The sequence below is a fragment of the Ambystoma mexicanum genome, chromosome 3p, assembly GCF_040938575.1.
Source record: "Ambystoma mexicanum isolate Mex_15411 chromosome 3p, UKY_AmexF1_1, whole genome shotgun sequence".
Classification (NCBI taxonomy): domain Eukaryota; kingdom Metazoa; phylum Chordata; class Amphibia; order Caudata; family Ambystomatidae; genus Ambystoma; species Ambystoma mexicanum.
In genome coordinates, this window is record NC_090925.1 from 2,896,053 (window position 1) to 2,909,077 (window position 13,025).

Consider the following 13,025-nt stretch of genomic DNA (forward strand, 5'->3'; position numbering starts at 1 on the left):
AATTTTTCGGCTGCTTCTTGGTTGTAAGTTTTGGGTTTAGCGCCAAGGTGCCTTTGGTGAACCAGCGCCTTATAAAACTTTTTAACATAACCCAACCAGGCAGACTCCCTCCAACGACAGGCAGGTCTTCTGAGGTGGAATGGAGGAAACGAGGCTGGGAGTTTATTTACATTTTCTAAAGGTGATCAATGATCTGTATAAATGAATGTGTTGCATTTCCTTGTTAAGATAATTGCCCTGTGACTCACTGTGTTTAGAGAGAGATGCCCCCCTTTGCCCAACGAGCTTTTCTTTTATTAGACACTGGACATTAGTAATGTCCTGCGTGGTGGGTTTTGAAAGATCAACAGAAAAGATTTAACCAGGCTACCCCCCTCATCGAGCTACTACCAAACTATAAAGAGTTGAGGTAACAATAAAAATTCTAACAATTTGTCATGCAATTCTAGGGGTAGGGAAACAACCCTGCACCGTTCAACCGATCTGACACTTGCCCCAAATCACAGAAGTAGAACTAAAGTGGAGCACAGCGACCAGATGCGCTGAACCCTATAATTCTCAGTCAAATAACAGACAGCAGCAATGTTCTGAATCGATGGGTGTGCCTGGGTGATGCGTGTGCTGCCATTGTGGATCATTCTATCACAATACTAACATCACAGAATATACTTCATGCAATGAGCTATGTTTTGATTGTCGAGAAAAACTTTTTTTTTTTTTTTTTTTACAAAAACAGCTTTTCAACTTGACTTTGTAAGTCCTGAGGAAGAGAAACTATTATCGAAACACACGTCGCTTTTTTAAGTTTATTTGATTCCATGGGTTAGCAAGGCCCTTCGTTGTCTATAATTAGATTGGGTGCGACTTTTGTCATTTACCTATGTGTAGTCTTTTTCCGTTTTAAAAGCTATCACTTCACTATTTAGAAGGACATTGGCGCATTAGAGACTGTAATCATTTTTGATTCAATTCACATGGAATTCTAGGGAAGCATTCCACGCCTGAGCCAGTCCCATGCGACAGAGTCAGAGACAACCAATAGCGTTAGCGCATCGATTAGGTGAGCCAAGAGGCATTAACGAATTATAGACTTGGTTTGTATACTATGAATTTTAGGAGTTTAACTATTTGGTTGTGTGATTTTTGTTTTTTGTATTATTTGATGATGAAATGTGATATTAACTAATAAAATGTTTGTATGATGTTAAACATGTTATGTTGGGTAAACGTTCTGAATTGAACTACAAGCCTTATTAAAAAAATGTATTTGATAAAAAGAGCAAATCTAATTTAGTTAGAAGATCTCAAATGGGAACTGAGGATAAAAAAAAGGAAAAATACAAGGAGGGAAGAGGATTAGGTTTAGATGCAGAGAGGGAGGAAGCAGTGTGTGGGGTGGGGAGCCGGGCCGCCACCTAAAAGCAAAAACCAAATGTACATACAAAGCACACATGCAAGTGAACCTAAAACATTAACATTGCACAACATGTCTGCAGCTTAAACATGACCTGGTGTAGCATGGCGACTCACTGTAGCATAGCAACCGAAGAGAGCACAGACGTTCGGAGATAGCACAGCATAGCACAGCATAGCGCAGCAACAGAGCAGAGACAGGTCATACTGTAGGGTAACAAACATACTAGTGCTCTGGAGGAACATTGGCTTTCAGAGGTGCTGCCGCTCACGCAGAATGTTAGGAGAGGAACAGCAAGCTTGAAACGGAGGTGAGCCGGTAAGATAGCTCAGCGGCTTGAGTGCTTGCTGCTGCGATATGTGTGTGATCTGTAGCTCGAAGGATAGAATGGCGCCAGGGCTAACTCGGCCTTTCATCCTGAGGTCAACGAATGAGCACCAACTTCGGTTGGGATGTTAAATGCATGTAAATATGTACAGCACTTTGGTGAAAGCGCTGCATAAAGAACAAATCATCGAGGACCTCTTCTTCTCCCCCTTGCTTCCAAAGGCCCACACACATGCCAATGTTATACCGATGTGGGTGCCAAACGGGGTGCAAGGCCTGCGCGAGACTTGCGTTTGGCACGCGGAGAGGAGGGGTACCCCAGTGGGGAGGTGAGGAAGGGAATGGAGTGAAGGGGGTCGGGAGGAAGGAGGGGCAGCCGGTGGGTGACACGTAGGCTACACATGGACCAGCAGCAGGAGGGTCATCCAGGGTCAGACTGGCCCATAAAATTGTTTCGAGCACCAGTGAAAAAGTGGCCCACAGCTGCAAAGGGCTGTTCATTTCTTTGGAGAGACTGCTGGAATAGTACCCGAGGGGGAGTTTTTTGATAAAATGTGATGGAAAATGTGCATTTTAAGGTCTATTTATACATCAACACTGGCCAACACGACTAGCTGCAGAGTGAATGAACTCGCCGAACTGTTCCACTTGGACCGCACCAGCATTGTGTGTGTTTGGTTCGGCCATGGGCCTATTGCCAGTGCGAGCCCGCGCTCATCACCCAATCAGCTGGCTGGGATTGCGGGCATTACAGCTTCCCGATTGGTAGGGGCTCACGACCAGGGGGCTAAAGCAAATTATTCAGCTCTGTGCTCTCACTCACGTTAGGGGGGGTGGGGGGGCGCTCACCCACATTCTGTACTCACCATAAGATTTAAATGGTTTGATCCTGACCAGCGCAGTCCCCAGACATGCAGAACATTGCTGTGTGATGGGCATTCTTCTGTCCCGGTGGGCAGGGGGTCTTCAGGCGCTGCGCAGCAGGCGGGGCTGTGGAGACAAACACATACGCAATGAAACGCGGCGGCATCCAGGGGCACAAGGCCATTCAAGCTCCACACGGGGGCACTGGCCCGTTTCTGCCGCCTGTAGTTATTCATCCACACGAGGGCGCTCCAGGACTAGAAGTACAAAAATATATCTACATTTCACCGAATACAATTGCACCCAAGGAGATTTCACCGGAAATGGTAGGTAAAGTAATATATACGTAGTGCATAATAGGTGGGGTGTGGAGTAAGGGTAGAAGTTAGGGTAGAGTGGGGTGAGGGGGTGCTGTGGAAGTCTCCGCCTGCATTGTTAAAAATAAAAGTAGAAAAGGTAAAAAGTTATTTTTCGGTGAAATGGACTTGGTCAAATCTCCATTAAGTCAAATATTTTCGAATAAATCACATCCATCCAATAGAAAGCCCAGAAACTGAGGTCCAGCCGCGTGCAGGGGCTTGCACATTTTGCTAGAAGGTTTGGCCGAGGGATTGCCCTTCTACTCTCAATAGATAATTCAGTTGCATGGGTGGGTCTAGTTCTACCCCAGATTCTACGATAGATGGGCAGAGAGGGTGTGAACCCTAGAACTCGGCAGCCACGCCCACCAGACTCTCACCAAAGAATGATTATCCTGGAGACAGAGACAAGAACATCCCTCAAATAACACACGCATCTCCCCAATGGGTTACCCACAATAGAATTATTTAGAAGGGATTATAATCACATGCGCGAGAGTTACATGTTCACCTCCTATCTTGCTCTCTACCCCCCCCCCCCATTAAGAAATCCCTGGCTGGCCCCCAGTTTCCTACCAGAGACATCCTGGGGCTGGATGTGGCGCCGTGACAGGGCGACGTGTGTCGTGTGGCCAATGGCCATTGCGCTCTCGAAACTCTGCGCCATCTTTGCATGAAGAGCCTCAGGTGAGAGGCCTCAGGTGAGGGGCCTCAGGTGAGGGGCCTCAGGTGACTGCATGTTCTCCAGATCCGACTGAAACGCCAGGCTGCGAGATCACCCTTCACCAGACTATTAGGAGTTCTTTGCGTCTGTATATTCATTTTTATTAATGTTTCTTCATTAATGTGGTATGTTTTATGCGATTCCACACAATGTACTTAATATTTTTTTTTACTTAATGCGTATTTATAAAGCACCCATTCAGTAAATGGAGTTTGAAGGCGCAATGTCATGTGGTATATGGCCGTTGTGGCTGGCCGCGTGGTCTCACGGGGCAGTCGGATCAGTGCGGTGGGCACACAGCAGAAGATGGTGTTACGTGGTGACCCGGCTGGAAGAGTTGCCAGGGGCAGTCTCCGGCTAGAAGAGTTGCCATGGGCACCCCGAGTTGCTGGGTTGTTCTGTGTTGACCCGGCTGGAAGAGTTGCCAGGGGCAGTCTCCGCAGGAAGAGTTGCCATGGGCACCCAGAGTTGCTGGGTTGTTCTGTGGTGACCCGGCTGGAAGAGTTGCCAGGGGCACCCAGACTTGCTGGGCGGTTCCGTGGTGACCCGGCTGAAAGAGTTGCCAGGGGCAGTCTCCGGCAGGAAGAGTTGCCAGGGGCACCCAGAGTTGCTGGGTTGTTCTGTGGTGACCCGGCTGGAAGAGTTGCCAGGGGCACCCAGACTTGCTGGGCGGTTCTGTGGTGACCCGACTGGAAGAGTTGCCGGGGGCACCCAGACTTGCTGGGTTGTTCCGTGGTGACCTGGCTGGAAGAGTTGCCAGGGGCACCGAGACTTACTGGGTTGTTCCGTGGTGACCCGACTGGAAGAGTTGCCAGGGGCAGTCTCCGGCTGGAAGAGTTGCCAGGGGCACCTAGAGTTGCTGGGTTGTTCCGTGGTCAACCAGATGGAAGAGTTGCCAGGGGCACCCAGACTTGCTGGGCTGTTCTGTGGTGACCCGACTGGAAGAGTTGCCGGGGGCACCCAGACTTGCTGGGTTGTTCCGTGGTGACCTGGCTGGAAGAGTTGCCAGGGGCACCGAGACTTACTGGGTTGTTCCGTGGTGACCCGGCTGGAAGAGTTGCCAGGGGCAGTCTCCGGCTGGAAGAGTTGCCAGGGGCACCTAGAGTTGCTGGGTTGTTCCGTGGTCAACCAGATGGAAGAGTTGCCAGGGGCACCCAGACTTGCTGGGTTGTTCCGTGGTGACCCGGCTGGAAGAGTTGCCAGGGGCAGTCTCTGGCTGGAAGAGTTGCCAGGGGCACCCAGAGTTGCTGGGTTGTTCCGTGGTGACCCGGCTGGAAGAGCTGGCAGGGGCACCCAAACTTGCTGGGTTGTTCCGTGGTGACCCGGCTGGAAGAGTTGCCAGGGGCACCCAGAGTTGCTGGGTTGTTCCGTGGTGACCCGGCTGGAAGAGTTGCTAGGGGCACCCAGAGTTGCTGGGTTGTTCAGTGGTGACCCGGCTGGAAGAGTTGCCAGGGGCACCCAGACTTACTGGGTTGTTCTGTGGTGACCCGGCTGGAAGAGTTGCCAGGGGCAGTCTCCAGCTGGAAGAGCTGGCAGGGGCACCCAAACTTGCTGGGTTGTTCCGTGGTGACCCGGCTGGAAGAGTTGCCAGGGGCACCCAGAGTTGCTGGGTTGTTCCGTGGTGACCCGGCTGGAAGAGTTGCTAGGGGCACCCAGAGTTGCTGGGTTGTTCCGTGGTGATCCGGCTGGAAGAGTTGCCAGGGGCACCCAGACTTGCTGGGTTGTTCCGTGGTCAGCCGGATGGAAGAGTTGCCAGGGGCACCCAGACTTGCTGGGTTGTTCCGTGGTCACCCTGCTGGAAGAGTTGCCAGGGGCACCCAGAATTGCTGGGTTGTTCCACGTTCACACAGTTATTACACAGGGTGCTGTAATCACACGGGGTACCCAAATAACGAGAACGGACACACAGGCTGGCAGAACCTAGCAGGGCACTCTGTGTGCTGCCTGGGTACCAGTTCTGGAGCTGCTGGACGGGTCCTCTGAGTCCAGTATCTCCCTCTGTTCCCTGGAAGATGTTTAGGGAAGGGATCTTGCTTCCCTCTTGGAACACCTGGCCTTCCTTCACTGGCAGAAGATGTAAGGTAAACTGTAAATTCAGCCTATGGTCCTCCTTCTTACTCCTTTCGAAGTTGTTGGATGATTTGCTAAATGGTCCCCAGTGATTGGTGCAGGCTAAGACCACCTTAATGAACAAATCCAGTGTCCCCACCAACAATCTTCTGTTTTGCATGAGGTCAGGACCAGAGGGCTCTGCACAGGACAGACAAGGGGTGACAACATATACCTAAGTCCCACCCATTTCCATGTCTGCTGTAGATCAAAGTGTCTCTCTGGTTAACTGAGCCCTCTGCGACTCTCGATTAAAGTGCAGGGTTCAGTTGAAGTATGTGGTGGACGCAGAATTCCTTTCTCCCCCAAATCACATACTTCAACCCTCTGAAAGGGGTCTACTCTGCAGGGACACCTGCGGTAGCTGCTGGACCCAGACAGGCCATTCACTGCCTTTCATACAGAGGTGGAAACTAGCTTCAAGTTGACACATTGCATACTAAAGGGGTGTTAGTCCCGCCTTTCCTGTTGTCTGTCTGGCAACCAAGCCTCTTCTCTGGGCCTGACTTAATTATTCCTCATTAGTATGCACTGCTACCAGACGGATTAGACCGAAGGAATCCAGATCCATGGAGCCTTTGACATTTAAATGAGGCTGCCCATGGCTGGAGAAAGGTGTGCCTTCCCCTTTGAGATGCTTTAGTGTACCTGTGGCTGTCACATTCCAGCTGAATATGACAGGGGAAGGCAGCGCCTGTAGGTTGTGTCTTCCAGGAGTACATGTGGCTATGAGTTTCATGTGGAGAGCAGATAAAATGGGTGTGGAATGGCGGCACACCTTTTGAAGGCTAATCTCCCACCATTCATTTTCAGTCATCAAAAAATCAAAAGCCCAGACGAGTGCACTCTCCCCGTGCAGACGGTCCAATTCCTCACACAGTAAGTGCAAACGTATACTATTGTTTTCTGTTTCCTTCCAAAATGTGCACTCTTGTTTTCTCCCTCCTTACAGCACTCACTGGAGACACCATCCAAATTTTTGTTTTCACAGATCCGAGCATGGAGCATGCACTTTTTTTCAAGCTCTGTTCACAGAGCGTACTGAAATCACCTTTACTTTGTTCAGCTCCAATTATGGAGCTCAAATTAACTCTTTCCTTTTCTTCTGCTCCGATCACGCAGCAAACAGGATTTACTTCCCATGTCTTCTTTTTTTCCTTAGCAGCTCCGATCCAGAGTGCTCAGCAGGCACCTTTTGTTTTTACTGCTCTGATCACAGAGAATAACTAATTCACTGCGATTGTGGCCCAGCTTTTTCTTTCCCTTCTGCTGTCCCGACTAGTGCAGATGTGCACTACTGATATATGGTACTGGGAGCAGGCAGCATGGAAAAACTGCAGACTGGGTTGTTCGATGGTCACCCGACTGGAACAGTTGCTGGGGGAACCCAGACTTGCTGCGTTGTTCGGTGGTCACCTGGCTGGAACAGTTGCCAGGGGCACCCAGACTTGCTGGGTTGTTCTGTGGTCACACAGAGTTATTACACCGGGCGCTGTAATCACAGGGGGTACCCAAATAACGAGCCAGATCAAAACAGGGCTGAACTGGGGACCAAAAGAGGCCCTGGAAATAAAGTTCAAAGTGGCCCCATATGACACATTTTCAGCAAGCCCAAAGCTTTTCCTATGAGAAAATTAGCAAACACCACAGAAAAGAAGCCCAGGGTGCAGAGGCCCTCTGGGAAATCTCCAGAGTTCCATATAGGCCAGTCCACCCCTGCGGACACAGATACTACATACATGGAGTCCGCCGCACATCCTGTCCTCACTCTCCTCCTATCACCTCCCCTCCTCTATTCCCTGCCCATCCTCTGGCCCTTCTGCAGCCACCCCTCCTCCCTCCTTCTCTGCCTTTCCCCTTTTTTCTGCTGACGAGGTTTCGAGACAAGTCCGATCTATGAAAGTCTCGTCAAAACAGGTCCACCCCTGTTCCCCCAAAACTATCAAGGACCACATTGACTCCCCGGCGCCTGCCCTGGCTGACTTCTGCAATCACTCCTTCGCCTCTGGGGTCTTCCCATCCCCTCTCAAGCACCCCCTTGTGCACCCCCTTCTTAAGAAACCCTCCTCCGACCCCTCCTGCCCGGCTAACTATCGCCCAATCTCTATTACTCCTTTCCTGGGCAAACTCCTGGAGAAACTGGCCATCTCTCAGCTTAATCTCCATGCTGAATCTGTTGGTAGTCTTCATGACCATCAGTCTGGCTTCAGAGCTGCCAGAAGCACGGAAACTGCTCTCCTGAACATCCGTGAGGACCTGCTCTCAAACCTTGACTATAAACACCCCTTGTGCTCTCATCTTGCTCGACCTCTCTTCTGCCTTTGACACTGTCAACCACACCATCCTGCTCAACCGTCTCCGTGATAACCTGGGTATCACTGGTCAGGCTCTGGCTTGGCTGACCTCCTTCCTCTCCAATCGACCCTCCCAGGTCCAACTGGGTTCCTTCCTCTCTGACATCTTTTTCTCTACCTGTGGTGTCCCCCAGGCTTCTAACCTCTCCCCCTGGCTGTTCAACCAGTATCTGGCACTTCTCGCCCACCGCATCGCCGCTCTCTGTCCCAACTTTCAGTGCTATGCGGATGATACCCAGCTCATTTTTAGGCTACCCTCGGCCTCCTCTTCTCCTTCCCTCATCTCTGACTGTCTTTCTGCTATCCAGGAATGGTGTGCCGCCAACAACCTCTGCCTTAATGCCAGTAAGACTGAGATTCTACTTATCGGCACACCCACTCCCTCCTTCCCTGGGACCGTATCTCTCCAGGACTGAAATCACTACACTGGCTCCCAGTGGCTGCGAGGATTAAGTTCAAAACCCTCTGCATTGTCCACAAGGCCTTCTGGGGCCTTGGCTCAAAACACCTTCAACTCTCTCTTCCTAACTATCTTCCTTCTCGAACTCTTCGCTCATCCACCTCCAACTACCTCAGGGTCAGCCGCTTCTCCAAGCAACGAGCTGGGGGTAGATCTCTCTACGCAGCAGGGGCCTCCCTCTGGAACAGCCTTCCTGCCTCGCTGAAACTTGAGGAGAACCATCTCTGGTTCCGGAAGCACCTCAAAACCTTCCTCTTTGCCTCCGCTTTCTCCCCCTCTCTCCCCTGCTAAAATCACTGAACCTGCACTGAATCTGCAACTGGGCCATTCACTGACCTCGGTCCTTGGCCCAGCCACTCTTCCCTGCACTGCCTACCTGCACTACGGGACTGTCTCTGTATCCTACAGCCCCTTCTCCCGACACTTACCTTGCACTTGCCACCAGCTGGCCCTATTATTTATCTTGTATTCTACTAACCATGTACTGCACTTTCCCCTCTCCCCTTCCCCTTGCACTTTTCCCAGTCCCCCTACCCTTGCACTTGCGCAATCTGAATGACACCTGGCCTAGTAGGATCGTTGTCTGTCTCCCCTTGTTCCCCCCCCTGCCTCGTCGCGCCTTGAAACACTTGTGTATAGGCGCGTTACAAATGCCATATCATATCATGGTGGTAGTGGCTCCAATTATTAGGAGCCCGCCATGGTGTGATCATGACTCACGGCCTTAAAGGGGACATTACCACAATGGCTATGAATCTAGGTGTCTTTTTTTCTCTATCTTTGTTTGTTATTTGTAATATTAATTTGTAATATTTCGTGGAAGGTGTTTTGTCGCACACACCGCGGAGGCACACATACTCGCACTCACCCATATAGAAACACAGAGCTCAGCCAGGGTGCAACCTTACCTTTATTCCTCCTTTTATCAACTGCCCCTTTTCCTTTCCTCCCTCCAGTGTCTCCTCCTTTAAGGTCGTCCACATTTTAAAGTGGACCCTTTGGATTACTTCAGAACACCCCCCCCACTTTATGGCCAGGCTGCTCTCCTGGGTGTCCATTCATTCTCTGAGACTTGTGGGCGTCATTGTACCAGGTGTCTCATCCCCTCCTCTTTCTCCTGGCCTCCTTGTGTACCCTTGGTAGTACTCATCTGGTGGTTCTTCAGGTCTCTCGTGCTCTTGGAGATGGAGCCCCTCTAGATCACGAGTCACTCATTTGTTCAGGCGGCGTTGGCGTAGGTGGGTGGAGGACTCCTTCCTGACAAACTCAGGGCAGGTGAATCTGCCATCTGCATCCTGTGCAGCATTGCCCCATTGCTGGGCACAGTCCCTTGTGTGGGAACATCCCACCACACCTGTTAAAAGTTCGCTCCCCTCTGCTCTGTTGCGTGGTGTGCTGCACAGGCCTTCCGTAGATGCTGCTTTGCCCTCGCATCATCCCAGCTCGTTTTGCGTGCATTTCTGCTACTTTGTCACCTTCTTTTGGCTCTTCGATGGTCGATGCTTGGACCTCCGTCCTTTCATGAATGCGCGCCCGCTCTAAGATTCCTAAGTGATGCTGAAGTGTAGCCCTCTACGATTCTCAGGCGTATTGCTTCCTCACCAAAAATGATACAAACACAGTGTGCTATGCTTCTTTGCAGTCTCATGACAAACTCCCCCACTGTCTCTTGCAGTAGTTGGGCACACCTGTTGAAGGTTTATCTCTTGATGTCTTTTTCCGGCTGCGCTACCAACTTCTTGTTCGATGCTGCAATGACCTGCTCACAAGTCTATCTTTCCTGTGTGGCTATCGTCTTCAGTATTCCTTGGATTTCCTTCCCCGCGAAGTTAGTAAATATGTCCAGGAGTGCTGGTGACATGCGGTCTCCGACTGCCTTCACAAAATCTGTGAAGTCCTCCAGCCACTCTTCCCATCGGAGGCCCTGATCCTGTGGTGGCTGAAGTTGGAATGGTTGGGACCTTCTTAGGAACACTGCTCTGGGTGTGTAGGCCATTTGCTCCCCCTCTCTCTCGCTTCATACTCTCACATCTTGGTTATGTCGTGGGTTTCCCTTGTCCTCTGGTGTCACTGTTGGTGCTCTCTCTGCCGTCCTGTGTGTCCCACCTTTAATGAACTCATGGTGGCAATAGTAAGACAGACACAAGTGATTACAGTTCAAGGGTGTTTATTAAACTGTATAAATGGGTGAGAAAAATGCCTAATCTAAACTTAAATCTAAGATGGGAGCAAGCTACGACCATCAAATAATAATAACGCAGTCCGAGTGGTGTCTTGTCAAATAAAAGGGCCTGTACCAAGAAAAACCTATTGCCAATCCTTACAGCTAAATTACAAAATAGTGTGAGGTAATGTTCACCAGAAAAGAAAGAAGTGTTCACTAAATGATGTCAGGAAGGTATGGCTGGGTCTCCCTTCCACACATTTTATGCATGGGAGAAGGTGGGACTCCCGAGCACAGCACACTCCTCGGCCTAGTCAGCATGAGGCTCACAATTCCCTCAACAATACCAGGACCTTCAGGGGACAAATCTCATTCCTGCCAAGGAAAGTCTTTGCCTTAAAAGGCCTGATGGACCAAAAACAATAAACAAACAATAGTTCCTTTGCTGACCTTGCACATTGGGAACTCCCTGCGCCGGGCTCTTGTCCTTCTTGCAACGTGGCCCTCCCTCTGTCGGTTTCACTACAGCCTTTCACTCTAAATATCAACACAATGTTCTCGGGTGTATCATGCTTCACCCCGATTCACAGGCATCCCTCGACCGGGTTCACATTTGCCAATCTCACAGTTCACTTTGCTTTATCACGATGCAGGATTTCCTGCTCTTAGCTTTTCCTTTGGCATCCCTCCGTTGGGTTCAGAGCCATTGTTAACACAGTTCATGATTTGCTTCATCACATCAGAAAGTGAGGTTCCCTTCCCCTAGCTTTCTCTCGGCATCCCTCTGTCTGGTTCACACTTGCCACAGTTCACAATACAGTCTCTTTAGACCCCTTAGGTTCTTCCCTTTACCTAAGTCCGGGTCTCAGTCCTAGTCAGGCTACACACAGTTCTTGTTCACACTTCACTTTGCTTCTCAACGTGTCAAAGACTTTCAATTGCATGAGGGATTTTGCTTGACCCTCGTATGACTCCTTTGACACATCACGCCGGCCTTCCCCCCAAGGCCTCTTGGTTCTTGCAGTTACAACAAAGAGGTCCTGATCAGAGTCTTTCGAATGAATGCCTACGTGGCGGCGGACCACTCTGCATCAACCGGGTTTTCTTTAAAGTTCCGCTCAGACAAGTTCTTTGTTCAAATGTTGCTGCTTGCAACCTTGGGCCCAGCACAGTTCGGTTTCATATCAGTCTCCTCCGACTCACCGGCTGTGCTGAACTTGCTGGACTCTCTTGTCTCAGAAGTTGAGGATAACATCACGGTGGCAAGCGCTGCTCCCCGCTTATGCCATCAGCTCAGGAGGGCTCTGTGTGCCATTGACACCAGTCACACCACACGCCAGCTGGACAGTTATGTTTCTCCTTTCGATGGGGCTGAGTTGAAAAGGGCAAGGGCAATTCCCTCCTCGTCCGTTCAACCGAAGGAGAGAGGTGGCGAGACCTGAACTGCCGTTCCGGAATAGCTGCTCTCCCGTGTGTTCGGCCTTCCTCAAAGTGTGCTTTCGTGCTTTGCCTTTTATCACTGTGGGGGAGAAAAAGGGCCATCGGGTGTGTGTACTTGTTGTCCATTGCCTGACTTTGCTGACTCTTGTGTTGGGACATGTCAGGTAAACGGCTTTGTTATTAGTCGGTTGTCTGTTGTGGTCTAATAAAGTGTTTGTGTTGGAAGGGGAGGTTAGAGTTTCTGAAGATCCTATGGGGTAGGATGGCGAAAAGGTGTTCTATGGAATTATAGTCCTCGTACTAGGTGGGTTGGTAAACTCCGAAGGATGAGATTTGTAGGGGTTGCGAAACAAATGGGAATGACCAGGATTCTTATCGTGAAATGAACAGGGGGGATTGTGGGAATGGTAGTGTTTTGTCAAAGTAGACTGGTCGGTTCGGGAAAGAATAATCAGAGGGACATGGAGAAGAATGACGGAGTACCCGGATAGGAAACCTGGAAACAGGGATTCTGGGAGATGTGGTTTTCGAGTGCAACAGGGTTTGGGTTCCCAGGGGTATTTGACATATACAGAGGGGGTAGTTGGATCTGGGCCGATGTGGTACAGCCTACAAAAGGTTTCAGGGATCTCGTTGCCCTCTCCTTTTTTCCCAGTGTAATACCCCAGCAAGGCTAGAGGGACAAATAAAGAGCTGGCCTCTTGTCTAGTGAGGGGTGGGGGGGAAGGCAGACATTGTGAATCCTCATTACTACTCAGACGCTGTGCAGCAGTTATTGGGATGCTTTGTGGGAAGACTGGACCTTAGTAG

The 13,025-nt window shown here is 50.3% G+C and overlaps 1 protein-coding gene across 5 annotated transcripts in view; it reads right to left on the reverse strand.

The window, feature by feature from the left end:
• Nucleotides 1-13,025, reverse strand: part of LOC138580058 (uncharacterized) — a 387,791-nt gene that overhangs the window by 229,569 nt on the left and 145,197 nt on the right. For 4 of the 5 annotated variants that reach the window (XM_069650295.1, XM_069650298.1, XM_069650296.1 and 1 more), the window contains exon 2: nucleotides 2,608-2,731. The exons of the other annotated variant lie outside the window; for it this stretch is intronic. In XM_069650295.1, coding sequence (XP_069506396.1) covers nucleotides 2,608-2,610 — 3 coding nt within the window. In that variant the 5' untranslated portion in view covers nucleotides 2,611-2,731. The remainder of the gene's footprint in view (nucleotides 1-2,607; nucleotides 2,732-13,025) is intronic. 5 annotated transcript variants of the gene reach the window in all.